At 37.6% G+C, this 16,049-nt stretch overlaps 1 protein-coding gene across 1 annotated transcript; it reads right to left on the minus strand.

Moving 5' to 3' along the window:
• Positions 1 to 592: 592 nt before the first annotated feature.
• On the minus strand, positions 593 to 15,462 carry LOC129002975 (serine/threonine-protein phosphatase 4 catalytic subunit). The gene is made up of 2 exons (XM_054431129.1): positions 13,867 to 15,462; positions 593 to 1,386 (listed from the first exon to the last, which is right to left on the minus strand). The coding sequence occupies exon 1, from the start codon at positions 15,106 to 15,108 to the stop codon at positions 14,179 to 14,181; it is 930 nt and encodes a 309-aa protein (XP_054287104.1). The 5' UTR covers positions 15,109 to 15,462; the 3' UTR covers positions 593 to 1,386; positions 13,867 to 14,178.
• Positions 15,463 to 16,049: the final 587 nt, after the last annotated feature.

Raw genomic sequence — 16,049 nt, forward strand, 5'->3', positions numbered from 1 at the left:
TGGGTATTCCACGGACATCCACGCAAGATGGGAATTCAAGTTGAAAGCCTCTTATGTAGGAAATGTGGTGAGGAAGAGGAGGAGACAGCATTCCACATGATATTTATGTGCTCTCTACAAGGTCTGTTTTGAGATTTCTTGGCCTATCGACTGGAGATCAAAGGGAAGAACAGGTAACCATAGTCAAAAGGATCTCATGGTTCACCAAGCACCTGGGATTTGACGGAAAATGAGTGTGCACTATAAGCTGTTTCAACTGCGATGCAATACTTATGGTCTACTTAAGCCTGGCCCTCTGTAAAAAAAACGAAGTATGTTTACTGGTTGGGGCAGAAACAAAATCTTACCGAGGTATTGGCTATGCTGACAAAATTGTAAAATCCGAAAATACTGGATTATTATTATTACTGGATTAATACTGTAACATTAATAGGTACAAACGAATACAACAAAAGCAAACAAAACTAAGCAATAATCAACGTGCGTCATAACCAATTAAGTCCAGTTTTTAACTGTTAAAATTAGTCCAGTTAGTAATTAAATTAATACTTTATTGGGTAAGAAAAGAAGATTAAAATTAAAGGACAACAAATACCATTCAATCAAATTTATTTATTTGTCTCACCATCAAAATATACAAAATTATAATATTGAAACTTAATATCTAGTTGAAATGCAATTGTTAGGGAGAAAATGATATTACTAACTTCAGGATAAAGTTTTCACAAAAATTAAAGCTAGTATATACAATACAAGGTTTCAACTTATATAGAGTGTTAAGCTAGAATTATGCCATTTGGATTTCTTTCCTTGCTTTAAAGTATAATATTTGAAAAATTTAAACTTCTTAATCGGAGTTTTAGGGTCTATCTAAATGGGAATCTTATTTGTATACTATTATGTAAAATAACCCAACTTTATCGCAACACAGCAGTTTTTAAGTGGCTAATCAAGTAAAAAAATTTAATCTGTACAAAAAACCAGGAAATGGCTATTATTCTAATGTTTTAGTTCTATCAATATTTAAATACTTTCTATACTAAAAAATGACACAAATTCACATAGCCTACAATTTGAATTTAATTTTCAGTTTTTTTATGCCAGAGACACATCATTGTTTATATAATATACAATTATGGATTTAAAACTGCTTAAAAGATTCATGACGGATACAAAATACATAAAAAATATACAAGATTTATAATGAACACTAAATAGGATTTCCTCATGACTAAATATTAACTTACAATCATTAGTTTTTAATACTGTTTATCCATGTTTTGACCAGTGTCTTTCCAAGCTGATAAGGGTTGATGATGATGACTTGAAATGACTCAGTGTAACTGTTGACCAGAATTGACGATAGAAATTGATGTAACTGAAAGCCTGCAACAGAAAAAAGTTTGATTTAGAACATTTTAATAATTATTTACCCAGCTTGGACATACGACACTGTTCCGTTCCGTACAAGTACCAGGCGGCTGGAACACTGATTTGGGCCTAAGTTTTGTTAAATCAAGCCTCCGAGCATGTAACGCTCTGAAATTCAGTAACGCCTACATACAGACTAGCGGACTGATCACCCGCTAAATATTTCATCTCAGTCTTTAAGCGCGCATCGACTGCCTGACCGCATTCTGAATTTCATTTCGTCACTGTAAAATATTTTATATAGTACGCCTCTACCACTTCATACTCTTCGCTCCAACGGTTGCTACATCCCATCTTCACTCAATCGATAAAGTTGTAGACCTCTGATTGGTGGTTGGACTCAATAATGAAACTCGATGGATTTGTGGACTGAAACCGACGCTTCCTCCCTCTTCTCCTCTAGCCATGATTTTGTGACGAAGACAAAAAAATGAGAAGTTGATTTTTTTGTAATTCAAGATGTTTTCAACTAAAGTGTCAACTAAATTTACTTAAATCAAATCACCCTCGAGGTAAGGTTTCTTTTTATTACATATTTTGGGGGATTATGTTGTAACATTTTGTTATTTAGGGTTTTCTTGAGATGGGTATGCTAATACTATGTCCCACATTGTCTTACAAAAATCCACCTCAGTCATTCAGACTCATTTTGGGTCCAGCTCTTTAGGTTAGTAAATTAAATTTGTTCTCAAATTGTTTGTTATTAAAGTCTATACTTAAATTTGGTAACGTCTGTTTTTAAATGTGTTCTGATAGTACGGCTTTCCCGTTCACTCTGAGATTTGATTCTGTTACTAGCCTATTTTGTAATTTTGCCTTAAAGCCTAGGCTAAAGTTGCTTAACGAACCTTTTGACTTTAACTTGTGCTAGGCCTAAGTTCAGTTGTCTTAAATTTGGCAAAGTAGCCTACAAAGTCACTGAAATTGTTAAAATGTAGGGCCTATGGATTATTCTGTGTTATCTTTCAAAGTGTTTAAATAGACTATGTGTAAAATGTTTAGTTTCTAGGTTATACGAGCTGGGTCCATGTTGTAAGTATAATATTGTCGAATGTTAGGATTTAATTTGTTAACGAATCTTATTTAATGTATGTAATGTATTGTGTGGTGCTATGCATAATTATGTACTATGGACCAAAGACTTGAGAACAAGTTTGATAGGTTAGTTTAGGCCATTCAGACAGACAGTATTGTTCAAAACTCTAGTGCCTTATAGCTTGTGATTTCAAAAGACTGAACTTTTGCTGTGTTATTTTAAAGCTGTTAATGAATTTAATAATTGTTACATGGACAGTCATCGACTGATGTGAAATATTAACTTACCAAAGACAGTGTGTGAGACTGCTATACCGTTGTGTTATAAGATTGTTACTATTCATGAGGCCCTTTTCTAGGGATATGTACGGGGAATGCTGGCTCGGGAGATGTCCGTACCTGCTGGATGAGACATGCTCACCGTCCGATGACTAGGCCTACCTACTAAGCCTACTAGTCAAACCAAAATGGAATTCTGTTCGTCTCGTCATTTACAGTTTTGTGAAGGACCTGATACGCCTTACCGCTAAGTAGACAATCAATAAGTTACCTATCATAAATCATTATTCTGTATTTCTCTTTCTTCGGACAATTTGATCCCTTAACGATAACTGATATTTTAACTTGTATTTCTTTTCTTTCTGTTTAATTGTGATATTTGTCTTAATTTATGCGTAGACATGTTAGGCCTAGGTCTCTAGTTGAATTCATGTTTTATTTTTTTATGAAACCGTAAGTTACCTAATTTATATTTTAGAGTTATTCGACTCAAGTTAAGGTGGCCACCAATATTAAGTTTTTTTTTAAATCATCATTGTTGAGCGTTGAGTTATTGTTTCCTATCATACTGTTATAATAGGTTCGACAATCATTAAATTTTGTTTTAAGATCTGCAGATGTGTAATCCTCTTAAATTTCACTTTTCTTATTAAACTATTGTAACTTAAATTTAATTGTTGTGTTTTCACTATATTAATATTTCCTACTGTGTTTAAAAACAACTTTAGACGCTTCCTTACAAATTAATCTTGCTCCTCACGCTCATGCAATTACTATTAGCCATATTAACACATTAAATTGTCTAGGCCTAAGTAAATGAGTAAGTGGGTCTGAATGATAAGTTAAGTGGTCCTCGAGGGTAAACCTTTTAATCTCAACCCTGTACTGCCATTGGACTTCCTTGTTGGCCGGTGGACGTTCTGCAGTAAACAAGGTGGCGCCTTCCCGAAGAGGATCCCTTATGTCATTGTGACTCTTTAAAAGTTTTGAGTACCAACCCCCCCCCCTTCTCTGAGTTAACCTGGGCTTAGTTCAATTAACCTATAACTATTAAAATTAATAAAAAAAAAAGGTTACAAATGGCGCCCGTAACGTGGGGCCGGAAAGTAATTACAGTATCGTTTGTTGAAACTCTTCTTCGGCTGGATTATTAGAAAGGAAGATAGGCCTACTTATCCCAAATATTGGTGGTCTCTGTACTCATTTTGTGGATAGCCTATTGTGATATTGTTTATTAAGATTTTTTGTGTGTTAACTCCATAAACATGAATTCCTACAGACTTAGAAAAGATGAAATTGTTTATGAATTATCGATTAGAGGAGTATCTACGGCTGGAGATACTAATGATCTGCGGAAACGCTTGACTCAGTGTTTTTCCAACAAAACTGCAATAGATAATGCTGTAGTCAATGGACTAGATGAACTGAAAGAACTGGAAACATGTGAAGAGAAACTTTCGGACCTGGCTTTCTTGATTGAAGCCTATGATGGTGACTATAAAGATAGCGAGGCATTGAGACTGACTGCCCGTCTTTGGCATTTGTTTTATAGAGTTGAGAGGATCCCGATTGCGCCTTCTTCGGACCTCAGTCCCACGCAACGACAGCAAGAACTATTGGATAAAACTAAAGAATTTATTGATCTTTTCCAAGGCACTGGGTGTGAGAAGAAAGAAGATCCTTTAAAGAGTGTTAATCCTCCTGAAACCAACCATGGACTAGGCAATAATATTCAAGAGATTTCTACACCGGTTAGGTCTACGGATGTAAGTTTCTCAGAGATAAGCAAACAAACCCCACTTGTTGATGACCTTCATACCTTGCATGATCAGATGCAGGAAATCACCTTGAATCCCTCGAGGGCGATTAAAGAAACACCATCCAAACATCAAGGATATGGTCCCAAGTCTGTACCAGTCTACAAGTGGAACCTGAAATTTAATAATGACGGAGCTGTGAGCATCGGAGCATTCTTAGTACGAGTCGAAGAGCTGAGAAGAGCAAGGGGAGTTTCCGAACAAGAACTTTTTGAATCTGCGGTGGACTTATTCGCAGGACAAGCACTTATATGGTACCGTTCAGCCCATCAACGTGTTTCTTCATGGAAAGAATTGTGCAAGGAATTAAAATCTGTATTCCAGAATCCGGATTACGATGATTGGCTACTGCAAGAAATTAAAGAAAGGACACAGGGAGAAGAAGAAGCTATCGATCTATACTTGGCAGCCATGGAAGGTCTATACAGTCGACTTAATGAAGGCGTAACCGAAAAAGAGAAACTAAAACAAGTTTTGAAAAATCTCAACGGTTTCTTACAGAGCAAATTATGTCTAGTCAAGATAACTTCAATGGAAGATCTGTGTTATTTTGGTCGTCAGGCAGAAGCAGGACGTATGAGGGCTATGAGGCAGCGACCTCCTCCAAAATCAAGTCAAGTTTTAGAACCAGATTTAGCATATTCAGTTCCACCATACAGGTCCAATGGTGTTCGAAAACCTTTTTCCAACCCCGGAAGGATCTCTACCATTTCAGACAGTAACCGGAACAGACCTAACAACAACCGCAGTGAGTTAAATAGTCAAAGACCACAAAGGTTGGATGATTCAACTATGTTGTGTTGGAATTGTCAAAAGACAGGGCATAGGTTCACTAACTGCAATCTCCCGCGCAAGAAGTTTTGCTACACCTGTGGAACACATGGAGTCAGTAAAGTAAATTGTAATAAGTGCCGACCAAAAAACGTATAAGCTCGGGGCCCGCTACTGAAATTTTGGTGGACCCCTTAAAGAACTGTCAAAGTAGGAATTCAGACCTTGTTAATAGACCCACCTTTACCATTGAATCTACTAATGTCCCTTGTACCTGGAAACCAAATTTAAGCTCTGACTGTGATATATTTAGTAATTTTAATAGTAATGTGTCTTGTGGAAAAATTATGTATGTGTTGGATTCTTGTGATTTTGACCCTAGGCCTTATGTTTCTGTAAATATTAATGGAGTTGTTATCAAAGGTTTGTTGGATTCTGGAGCCTCCCAAACCGTATTAGGCCACCAAGGCTTATTTGTTCTTAAAGAGTTGGAACAACATCTTAGTCCTACACCTGGTCGTTTTGTAGAAACTGCGGACGCTAAACGGCACATGGTTAAAGGAACTATCCAGTTACCTGTTACTTTAGAGGACCGCACTCGGCTCATTACTGTCATGGTGGTTCCAACTCTGCCGCAAACACTCATCTTGGGTATTGACTTCTGGACTAGTATGCAAATTATTACAGATATGTCTCAAAGAACATGGGAGTTTGGTGTTAATGTTGATTCTATTTATGAACTTAGCGGAACTTCTGGTATTTGTGCTGCGGAACACCTGGACCAAGACCAACAACAACGATTGGAAAATTTACTGAAGACTTGTTTAGGCAAGGAAACTTCTACATTGGGTCGCACCAATTTAGTCGAACACGAAATTGATACTGGCACTGCCAAGCCGATAAAACAACGGTATTACAACATGTCTCCAGCTCGTCTCAAAATTTTGCATGAAGAATTAGATCGGATGTTAAAACTGAATGTTGTGGAACCTTCAAAAAGTGCGTGGAGTTCTCCAGTACTCATGTTAGAGAAACCCGATGGTAGTCTGCGAGTATGTGTCGATCTGCGAAAGGTTAATGAAGTAACGAAGCGGGACGCTTACCCTCTGCCCCAAGTCACTAACATCCTAGATCGTCTCCGTGATGCTAAGTACTTATCCTCGCTAGATGTGAAACACGCTTATTGGCAGATTCCATTGGCGGCTGACAGTAAGGAGAAGACCGCTTTTACTGTTCCAGGTCGAGGTCTCTTCCAGTTTATCACCATGCCATTTGGCTTGCACAACGCTCCAGCGACTTGGCAACGTTTTATTGATAATGTATTGGGTGCTGACTTGGAACCCCACGTTTTTGTGTATTTGGATGACATTGTGATTGTGACTCAAACTTTCGACAAACATTTAGAAATTTTAGAAGAAATATTTAAACGGTTAAGTGCAGCCAAAATAACAGTAAATCGGGACAAATGTAAATTCTGCCGACCGGAACTGAAGTACTTAGGGTATGTTGTGGACGAGAATGGACTAAGAGTGGACCCCGACAAGGTGAAATCAATACTGGATATCCCCACACCTAAGACCACAAAAGAAGTGAGAAGATTCTGCGGAATGGCTTCCTGGTATCGCCGGTTCATACCCAACTTTGCTACTCGTCTACACCCACTCACCAGCCTGTTAAAGAAGACTTCGAAATTCATTTGGACCCCAGAAGCTCAAGCGGCTTTTCTAGATATCCGCAGCTGCCTAATAAAATCTCCTATCTTGACATGTCCTGATTTCTCCAGAGAATTTACAATTTCATGCGATGCTAGTGGCGTTGGAATCGGAGCAGTACTCTCACAGCCTACTGAGGAAGGTGAAGCCGTCATAGCCTACGCTAGTCGTACATTGTCAAAAGGTGAGATGAAATTTTCAGCGACAGAAAGAGAGTGTCTGGCCGTCATCTGGGCTATTGAGCGTTTCCGTCCATATATCGAAGGAACCCACTTTACCGTGGTGACTGATCACTACAGCCTCCTCTGGTTGAATAATTTAAAGGATCCTCAAGGCCGCCTAGCTCGATGGGCATTACGGTTACAACCTTTCGACTTTAAATTAATCCATCGTAAAGGAAAGGAACATGTCGTCCCAGACCTCCTCAGCCGTGCCTTGCCAGAACAACTCGAAGGAACAATTGCAGAACTCACTCCTAGCGTAGATAAATGGTATGACCGTATGATTGAAGAAGTTACCAACCACCCAGATCAATATCCGCTTTGGAGGGTAGAAAACCGTAAGCTGTGGAAACATATTCCTGGAAAATTCACTTTGGACCATGATGCTGAAGATTGGAAATTAGTTGTCCCGAAAGGCCAACGCCTTAAAATTTTCCATGAGAATCATGATGCCGAAACAGCAGGGCATTTAGGTAGTTATAAAACTCTGAGCCGTATACAACAACGTTATTATTGGCCCAAACTCCGACCAGATGTCATGAAATATCTGCGGCAGTGTAAAGTTTGTCAACAAACAAAATATGACCAAACCAAACCAGCTGGTTTACTTGGACAGAGCCGTGGTGGAACCCGACCTTGGTGCACCATAAGCGCTGATTTAATGGGACCTTTTCCAAGGTCAACAAAAGGCTTTAAATATCTTTTGGTTGTCGTGGATAACTTTTCTAAGTATACTCTTTTGTTTCCGATTCGAGCTGCTACCGCCACTATAGTATCCAAAGTGTTGGAGGAACAAGTATTTATGATTTATGGTGTCCCCTCCTATTTTAAATGTGATAATGGGTCAGAATTTACCGGGGCACAAATGCGGAAGTTGATGTCACAATATCAAGTTAAAATGCTTTTTAACCCCAGTAGGCACCCACAGGCAAATCCAACAGAGAGGGCTAACAGAACCATCATTACGATGATCAGAGCCTACATGAAGGATAATCACCGAGAATGGGATAAGAATATTCCTGCTTTAGGTTTTGCTCTTCGTACAGCTAAGCATGAGACCACAGGTTACACACCAGCTTTCTTAAATTTTGGACGTGAGTTGTCAGTAACAGGGTGTGAGGACTCCAAACTACTTTCTGAGTTGCCACTGGAACCTACAGATCAGTCTGACTATGCTGAGAAGATATCTAAACTCAAACAAATCTATGAGGATGTAAAAAGACGTCTGGAGAAGGCCCATCAACAAAATGAAAGGACTTACAACCTCCGCAGACGTCCAGAGAGATTTAATGTTGGTCAACTGGTGTGGAAGCGGAACTTCACACAATCGAATGCCGCCAACTTCTACTCTTCAAAATTAACGCCACGCTTCGTTGGACCATACACCATTTCAGAGAAGAAATCAGACAATGTGTATACTTTAGTGGACTCCGAAGGCCAGAACATAGGCAATTGGCATGTGTCTGATTTAAAGTTGTATGTAGCCTAAGTTGAGAAAATTTGAGAAATTTTCTGGAAAGTGGGGGAGTATTTGTAACGCTCTGAAATTCAGTAACGCCTACATACAGACTAGCGGACTGATCACCCGCTAAATATTTCATCTCAGTCTTTAAGCGCGCATCGACTGCCTGACCGCATTCTGAATTTCATTTCGTCACTGTAAAATATTTTATATAGTACGCCTCTACCACTTCATACTCTTCGCTCCAACGGTTGCTACATCCCATCTTCACTCAATCGATAAAGTTGTAGACCTCTGATTGGTGGTTGGACTCAATAATGAAACTCGATGGATTTGTGGACTGAAACCGACGCTTCCTCCCTCTTCTCCTCTAGCCATGATTTTGTGACGAAGACAAAAAAATGAGAAGTTGATTTTTTTGTAATTCAAGATGTTTTCAACTAAAGTGTCAACTAAATTTACTTAAATCAAATCACCCTCGAGGTAAGGTTTCTTTTTATTACATATTTTGGGGGATTATGTTGTAACATTTTGTTATTTAGGGTTTTCTTGAGATGGGTATGCTAATACTATGTCCCACATTGTCTTACAAAAATCCACCTCAGTCATTCAGACTCATTTTGGGTCCAGCTCTTTAGGTTAGTAAATTAAATTTGTTCTCAAATTGTTTGTTATTAAAGTCTATACTTAAATTTGGTAACGTCTGTTTTTAAATGTGTTCTGATAGTACGGCTTTCCCGTTCACTCTGAGATTTGATTCTGTTACTAGCCTATTTTGTAATTTTGCCTTAAAGCCTAGGCTAAAGTTGCTTAACGAACCTTTTGACTTTAACTTGTGCTAGGCCTAAGTTCAGTTGTCTTAAATTTGGCAAAGTAGCCTACAAAGTCACTGAAATTGTTAAAATGTAGGGCCTATGGATTATTCTGTGTTATCTTTCAAAGTGTTTAAATAGACTATGTGTAAAATGTTTAGTTTCTAGGTTATACGAGCTGGGTCCATGTTGTAAGTATAATATTGTCGAATGTTAGGATTTAATTTGTTAACGAATCTTATTTAATGTATGTAATGTATTGTGTGGTGCTATGCATAATTATGTACTATGGACCAAAGACTTGAGAACAAGTTTGATAGGTTAGTTTAGGCCATTCAGACAGACAGTATTGTTCAAAACTCTAGTGCCTTATAGCTTGTGATTTCAAAAGACTGAACTTTTGCTGTGTTATTTTAAAGCTGTTAATGAATTTAATAATTGTTACATGGACAGTCATCGACTGATGTGAAATATTAACTTACCAAAGACAGTGTGTGAGACTGCTATACCGTTGTGTTATAAGATTGTTACTATTCATGAGGCCCTTTTCTAGGGATATGTACGGGGAATGCTGGCTCGGGAGATGTCCGTACCTGCTGGATGAGACATGCTCACCGTCCGATGACTAGGCCTACCTACTAAGCCTACTAGTCAAACCAAAATGGAATTCTGTTCGTCTCGTCATTTACAGTTTTGTGAAGGACCTGATACGCCTTACCGCTAAGTAGACAATCAATAAGTTACCTATCATAAATCATTATTCTGTATTTCTCTTTCTTCGGACAATTTGATCCCTTAACGATAACTGATATTTTAACTTGTATTTCTTTTCTTTCTGTTTAATTGTGATATTTGTCTTAATTTATGCGTAGACATGTTAGGCCTAGGTCTCTAGTTGAATTCATGTTTTATTTTTTTATGAAACCGTAAGTTACCTAATTTATATTTTAGAGTTATTCGACTCAAGTTAAGGTGGCCACCAATATTAAGTTTTTTTTTAAATCATCATTGTTGAGCGTTGAGTTATTGTTTCCTATCATACTGTTATAATAGGTTCGACAATCATTAAATTTTGTTTTAAGATCTGCAGATGTGTAATCCTCTTAAATTTCACTTTTCTTATTAAACTATTGTAACTTAAATTTAATTGTTGTGTTTTCACTATATTAATATTTCCTACTGTGTTTAAAAACAACTTTAGACGCTTCCTTACAAATTAATCTTGCTCCTCACGCTCATGCAATTACTATTAGCCATATTAACACATTAAATTGTCTAGGCCTAAGTAAATGAGTAAGTGGGTCTGAATGATAAGTTAAGTGGTCCTCGAGGGTAAACCTTTTAATCTCAACCCTGTACTGCCATTGGACTTCCTTGTTGGCCGGTGGACGTTCTGCAGTAAACAAGGTGGCGCCTTCCCGAAGAGGATCCCTTATGTCATTGTGACTCTTTAAAAGTTTTGAGTACCAACCCCCCCCCCTTCTCTGAGTTAACCTGGGCTTAGTTCAATTAACCTATAACTATTAAAATTAATAAAAAAAAAAGGTTACAAGCACTAGTTTTGCATTCCAGGCTTTACTGGCCCAGCCTGGCCAACCAACGGTGATATAGTGGCTCAGTTAGGCTAAGGTGTCGCACTAACCAGAGTAGCACTAGATGAGTCGGTAGCGTCACGGACTTTGGGCCCAAGGCAGGGGTACACTTCCATATCTGTTGGCACAAAGAACCGAATGAAAATATCGATCGATATATCGTTTGGTTAGTTAGGTAACGTTAACCTAAACTAACCAAACGATATATCGAATTAAACAATCAAATAATAAATATTACTCATTCGGTTGTTTGTGCCAACAGATATGGAAGTGTACCCCAAGGCAGCGATGTCGTGGGTTCGGATCCTGGTGACTGCCGAAAACATTTTATCAGTACAGTTCACCTTTGTACTGTACCGGCTCATCTTTGCTTTGCTGGATACGTTCCACGCACGGGCAGTTAGTCTATGTGGACGGGCAAATGCAAGGTTAAAGGATTAAAGGAGAGGTTAGAGGCCGCCAACCTCTTTAAAAAAAAAGCTTTGAGGTATTTACTTGTAGTTTACCGAGTCGGGTAAAGTTTACAGCAAAATAATGAGTTTAATAGGTATTGCACACAACACCTTTTTTATATTTTTAGTACCAAGATTTTTCTTTTTAAGGCTCTTTTTTGCTAAAAACATGTAGGATTGTGATGTATTAGGATGTATACAAAAAAAAAAAAAAAAAAAAACAACAAATCTGCTTAGGAGGCCTGTACGAAAGTAAACAGACATTTTGCATTACCACCGCTAGAAGCCAGCCAACTCTTGGCATCAGAGCATTTCTACACTCAGTAAGCATCTAGTCAAAAGAGAGTGTGTATTATATCTCTTGTTTTGTCTGCAATGCATATTAGCACTGTCATTGCAAATCCCACCAGTTGTCAGATGGGCTCTGTGATCAGTTATTTGTTGATTTTTAAAACTCATAAGCGAATTTAAATTTATCCCAGATTTGTAATGTTTATGGCAAAGGATTGATCAGTAAAGGCTGTGTGACACAGACACAGTAGAGCATTAACTTTTTAAAAATATCCAAAAAATATCCACAATCAGGGTTGCATGTTAGGCCTTGTCTAGTGGCTGTTGAACTGGCACTGCACAGTGAAAGTCAACAGTGACATTTTTCTTATGCACAAATTTTGTGACCGGTGGGTTCCAATGATCTTAACTTACGAAAAAAAAGCTGACACTTGCTCCAGCTCAGACATTCCTGAAAGACTACCTACAACAAAAGTGAAAACAATTCTTAAGCCATTTTTAAACTAACCGCTGATCATTCGGTCTTCACTCTTCACTTCTTAGCTAGAAAGAGTTTCAAACTTGATAAATTTCAATAGGCGTGAGAATTTTAGCAGCAAATATCTGATCACAGAGCCCGCTTCACAAATGGTGGGACGTTGCAATGACAGGACTTGTTAAACATTTCTTTGCAGACAAAATACAGTGCTAGAGATATTCATGTTACCATATGTGATGTGGAAAGCTAATAGGGACCTCTTGTCGGGAATTTTCGATTTTGAGTTAGGCTATGTATATATTTGAATTCCTTATTAAATTCCGAATCGATTGGTGCAAGTCCCACGCATGTATGATTTTTTTTTGTTAAAGTTATAGGACTTTGAAATTTTGTTATGGAAAAGGGTCATTTTGAGAAAAATTGTTTTGAAAATTTCAAATACGCATAAAAACAGTGTTTTTCGTACCTATTTAAGGAACAATTTTGATATCAAAAGAAAGCTTTTATAATGTCCTCTTTGAAAGAAAAGCAATTTTGCTTCTTAACTCACGGTAGTTTTCATTTAGGCTAAATAATTGTTTTATTTAAGCATGTCGTCAAAATCGCATTTCAGAAAAGGGACCTCTTGTCGGCAGTATGTTATTTCGCCATAAGATAAGAAAAGGTAGGTACCTCTTGTAGGGACCACAAAATTTGTGAGATATAGTAGGCCTATTTTGTTCTTCGTGAACTGAACTTTGTTGTTGTTCTCTAAATTCACTAGAATGCAGGACAATTAATTTTTTGGACTAAAATCTGTTTAAAAAGTTAATATTAGAAATGAGACCTCTTGTCGTTATGGCGAAATAACATTGAGCAACAAGAGGTACCTTTTCTCAGACCGTGCAGAGGCTAACAAAATGATTTATTTTGACCTTTCGCATCTTCAATTCGAGATTTTAACCGATACTGTCATGTTCTATGTTAAATGAGGTAGCCTATAATAATCGATAAAAACCCGAAATTCGATATTTTTGACCTCAATTACATAGATCGGCCGTACTGAAAATTTTGCATCTCCGACAAGCTGGACAAGTCGTCTGCAGACTGTTAACAAAAACAGTAGCATTTCTGCTCAGACATTAGTAATATTGAAGTGAGCTATTAGGCCTAAAATGCCATGACAGACTTCCAAAAGTTGTATATTTGAACCAGTCGTTAGCCTGCTTAGGCTAAGTTATCACCTTGTAACTTATTAACTTATTCATTTGCAATAAAAAATAATGGTTTACTATATTTTATTAAAGTATTTAACTAAGTTCCAAATTAAGATAGGCAATCTATGAACTTTTAAAAATCTGTGTGGAGCACCTAAGTACGGTATAACTTATCAAATAAAATAGGCCTATCCCCTAATCCTTCATAACTTTATCCTATAAACTTAGTGTAGCCCCTACTGAAGGTGATCTGTTCATGTTCCGTTAACTTAGTTAAGTCAATAACAAAATAAAATAAGTTATGTATACAAACTTACCAATAATATAGTTTTAGGTACAGTAGGCATAGAAGAAGAAGATGTAGGTTGAATTTAATATGTAGTCTCACGAATAAACCTGTAGTTAGGCCTACAGTCTACATGTAGGCCTGCTACTGATATCTGTTTCTCATCTAGGTTAAGTTAAGTTACTAACATGATAACTTCACAACACTCACTGAGTCACTTTTAAATTAACGTATACTTTTAAGTTATAAAAAAGGCTAACTTAACATCTTACTGATAGAAATCCTTTTAGCATTCATAAATCTTTTTTAGATCGTCCATACACTCTTCAAAAAATGCTTGCTCTCATAAAAAGTAGTCGGCTTGTGGCTTCTTTGATGGAATACCTCGACTTTCTTGAGGAGCAGCTTCAAATATTGTAAAATCTCTCTGCAAGTGTTCGTTTAGTTCCAAGATAGCTGCAACATTCCCACACCTATAACAATAGTTGGGAGCAGACCAAACGGTCAACACAGTTTCATTGAAATGCCACTTGTAGCCTTCCATGACAAGTTGATGCGCTCTGCATATCATGTCAATATCATTGGCCGCATTGAACTGTGCAACAACATCTGAACCAAACAGGTAACCAGCTCCTCGGGGACTTACTCCCCATCCTTGAGTATCCTCTGGATCAGACCACAGCAAATCACACATAGGACCATCATGAGGAACTTCCTGTTTCCTATCAATTGTTCTGATCTGATCCAGTGTTTGAATGGAAGGTGATAGTCCTCCGTGAACACAAAATATTTTTCCATCAATAATTGCAGACAAGCTTAGATAGTCAAAAATCTCGGTGCAGTATCGCCACACAGCTATACTGCCATATTTCCTCAAGCACTCGTCGTAAAATCCATAAACTTGGGTGATTTGACGAGACTCATGATTTCCTCTTATCAACGTTATTCTATCTGGATAACGAACTTTCAGAGCGAGGAGAAGGAGAAACGTCTCAACACTGTAGAAGCCTCTATCCACAAAATCGCCCATGAACAAGTAATTAGTTTCTGGCACATCTCCACCAACCTTGAACAGCTCTTTTAAATCATAAAACTGACCATGAATATCACCACAAACAGTGACAGGAGAGTCTACTCTCTGTACGTTACTTTCTTCAACCAAAATTTCCCTTGCTTTTGCACACAGTGCTTTAACCTCAGCTTCTTTGATAATCTCACACTTTTTTAGTTGCTCAATTTGACGATCGAGATTATTCATATCACCCATCTCCATCTTGGCTTAGGATCAGTAAAAACTATGAGGAATATTAAACTTCGAGAATACCTGTCAGAACTGAGCCTTTTGTGTTATATTCTTAAAAGATAATGTTGTACATTGTTTCCAAGTGTTAGGTTAAATAACAACAATTTTCCTCCTTGTTCGAATAAATGCTGGTAGAGACTTGGTGATCTAAAACAATTATTCCTTAAATCCAACAGCCCACTCCATAAATATCAATAAACTCTGAAAATGTTCACAACCCGCTGCTTTGCCCTCAATTAAAAGTTATTGTTGAAATTTAATTTACTAACGCCAACGAACGCCACCACACAAGACAAAACGACTTACGACATAAGCCACCGCCACGGACGGTTTCGTTTTCGTTCTATGCTATGTGACGTATTCTTTTTTCCTTACGTGAGAAAATTTTAGAAACAGCATACGGTAAGGAACTTGGTGTATAACGTATTTTGCATTGATTATACAAACATTCATTCAACGATTCAATTAGCAGTATGGTTTTGTATTATATTAAAATTTCATTTAGCATACTTATATTTTAAAACTTTTGAAGCCACTTTTGAAAAGCTTGACTTGTTTCTTTTTGTATTTTCTGACGAAATCTCATTTAGCAATAGACTCATAAATTTCCTTCACTTCAAACCACAAGACTCGAGTTGGTGAAGTGGGAGGACGTGAAATACGGCCCCCTCTGAAAATTTGAACTTACTTCTTCGTCGTTGACCAATGAAAATTGGATAGACTGCGTCAGAAGTGTGTTGAGGCTTTTTATTGCTCAAATAGAGACCCATCTTGTAACTCTTGAAGAGAGTAGAGCGGCCTTTTCACTAAGCAATCCTTCAGTCTTTTCTTAAAAGCCTTCGGGTTCAGGTTCTTCACCTCATCCGGTAGAGCATTAAAAATCTTCAGGGCTGACTGAGGATACGCTCGCT

This window comes from Macrosteles quadrilineatus, unplaced genomic scaffold, assembly GCF_028750875.1.
Source record: "Macrosteles quadrilineatus isolate MER2022 unplaced genomic scaffold, UCM_ALF_1.0 Scaffold_9__3_contigs__length_116548681, whole genome shotgun sequence".
Lineage (NCBI taxonomy): Eukaryota > Metazoa > Arthropoda > Insecta > Hemiptera > Cicadellidae > Macrosteles > Macrosteles quadrilineatus.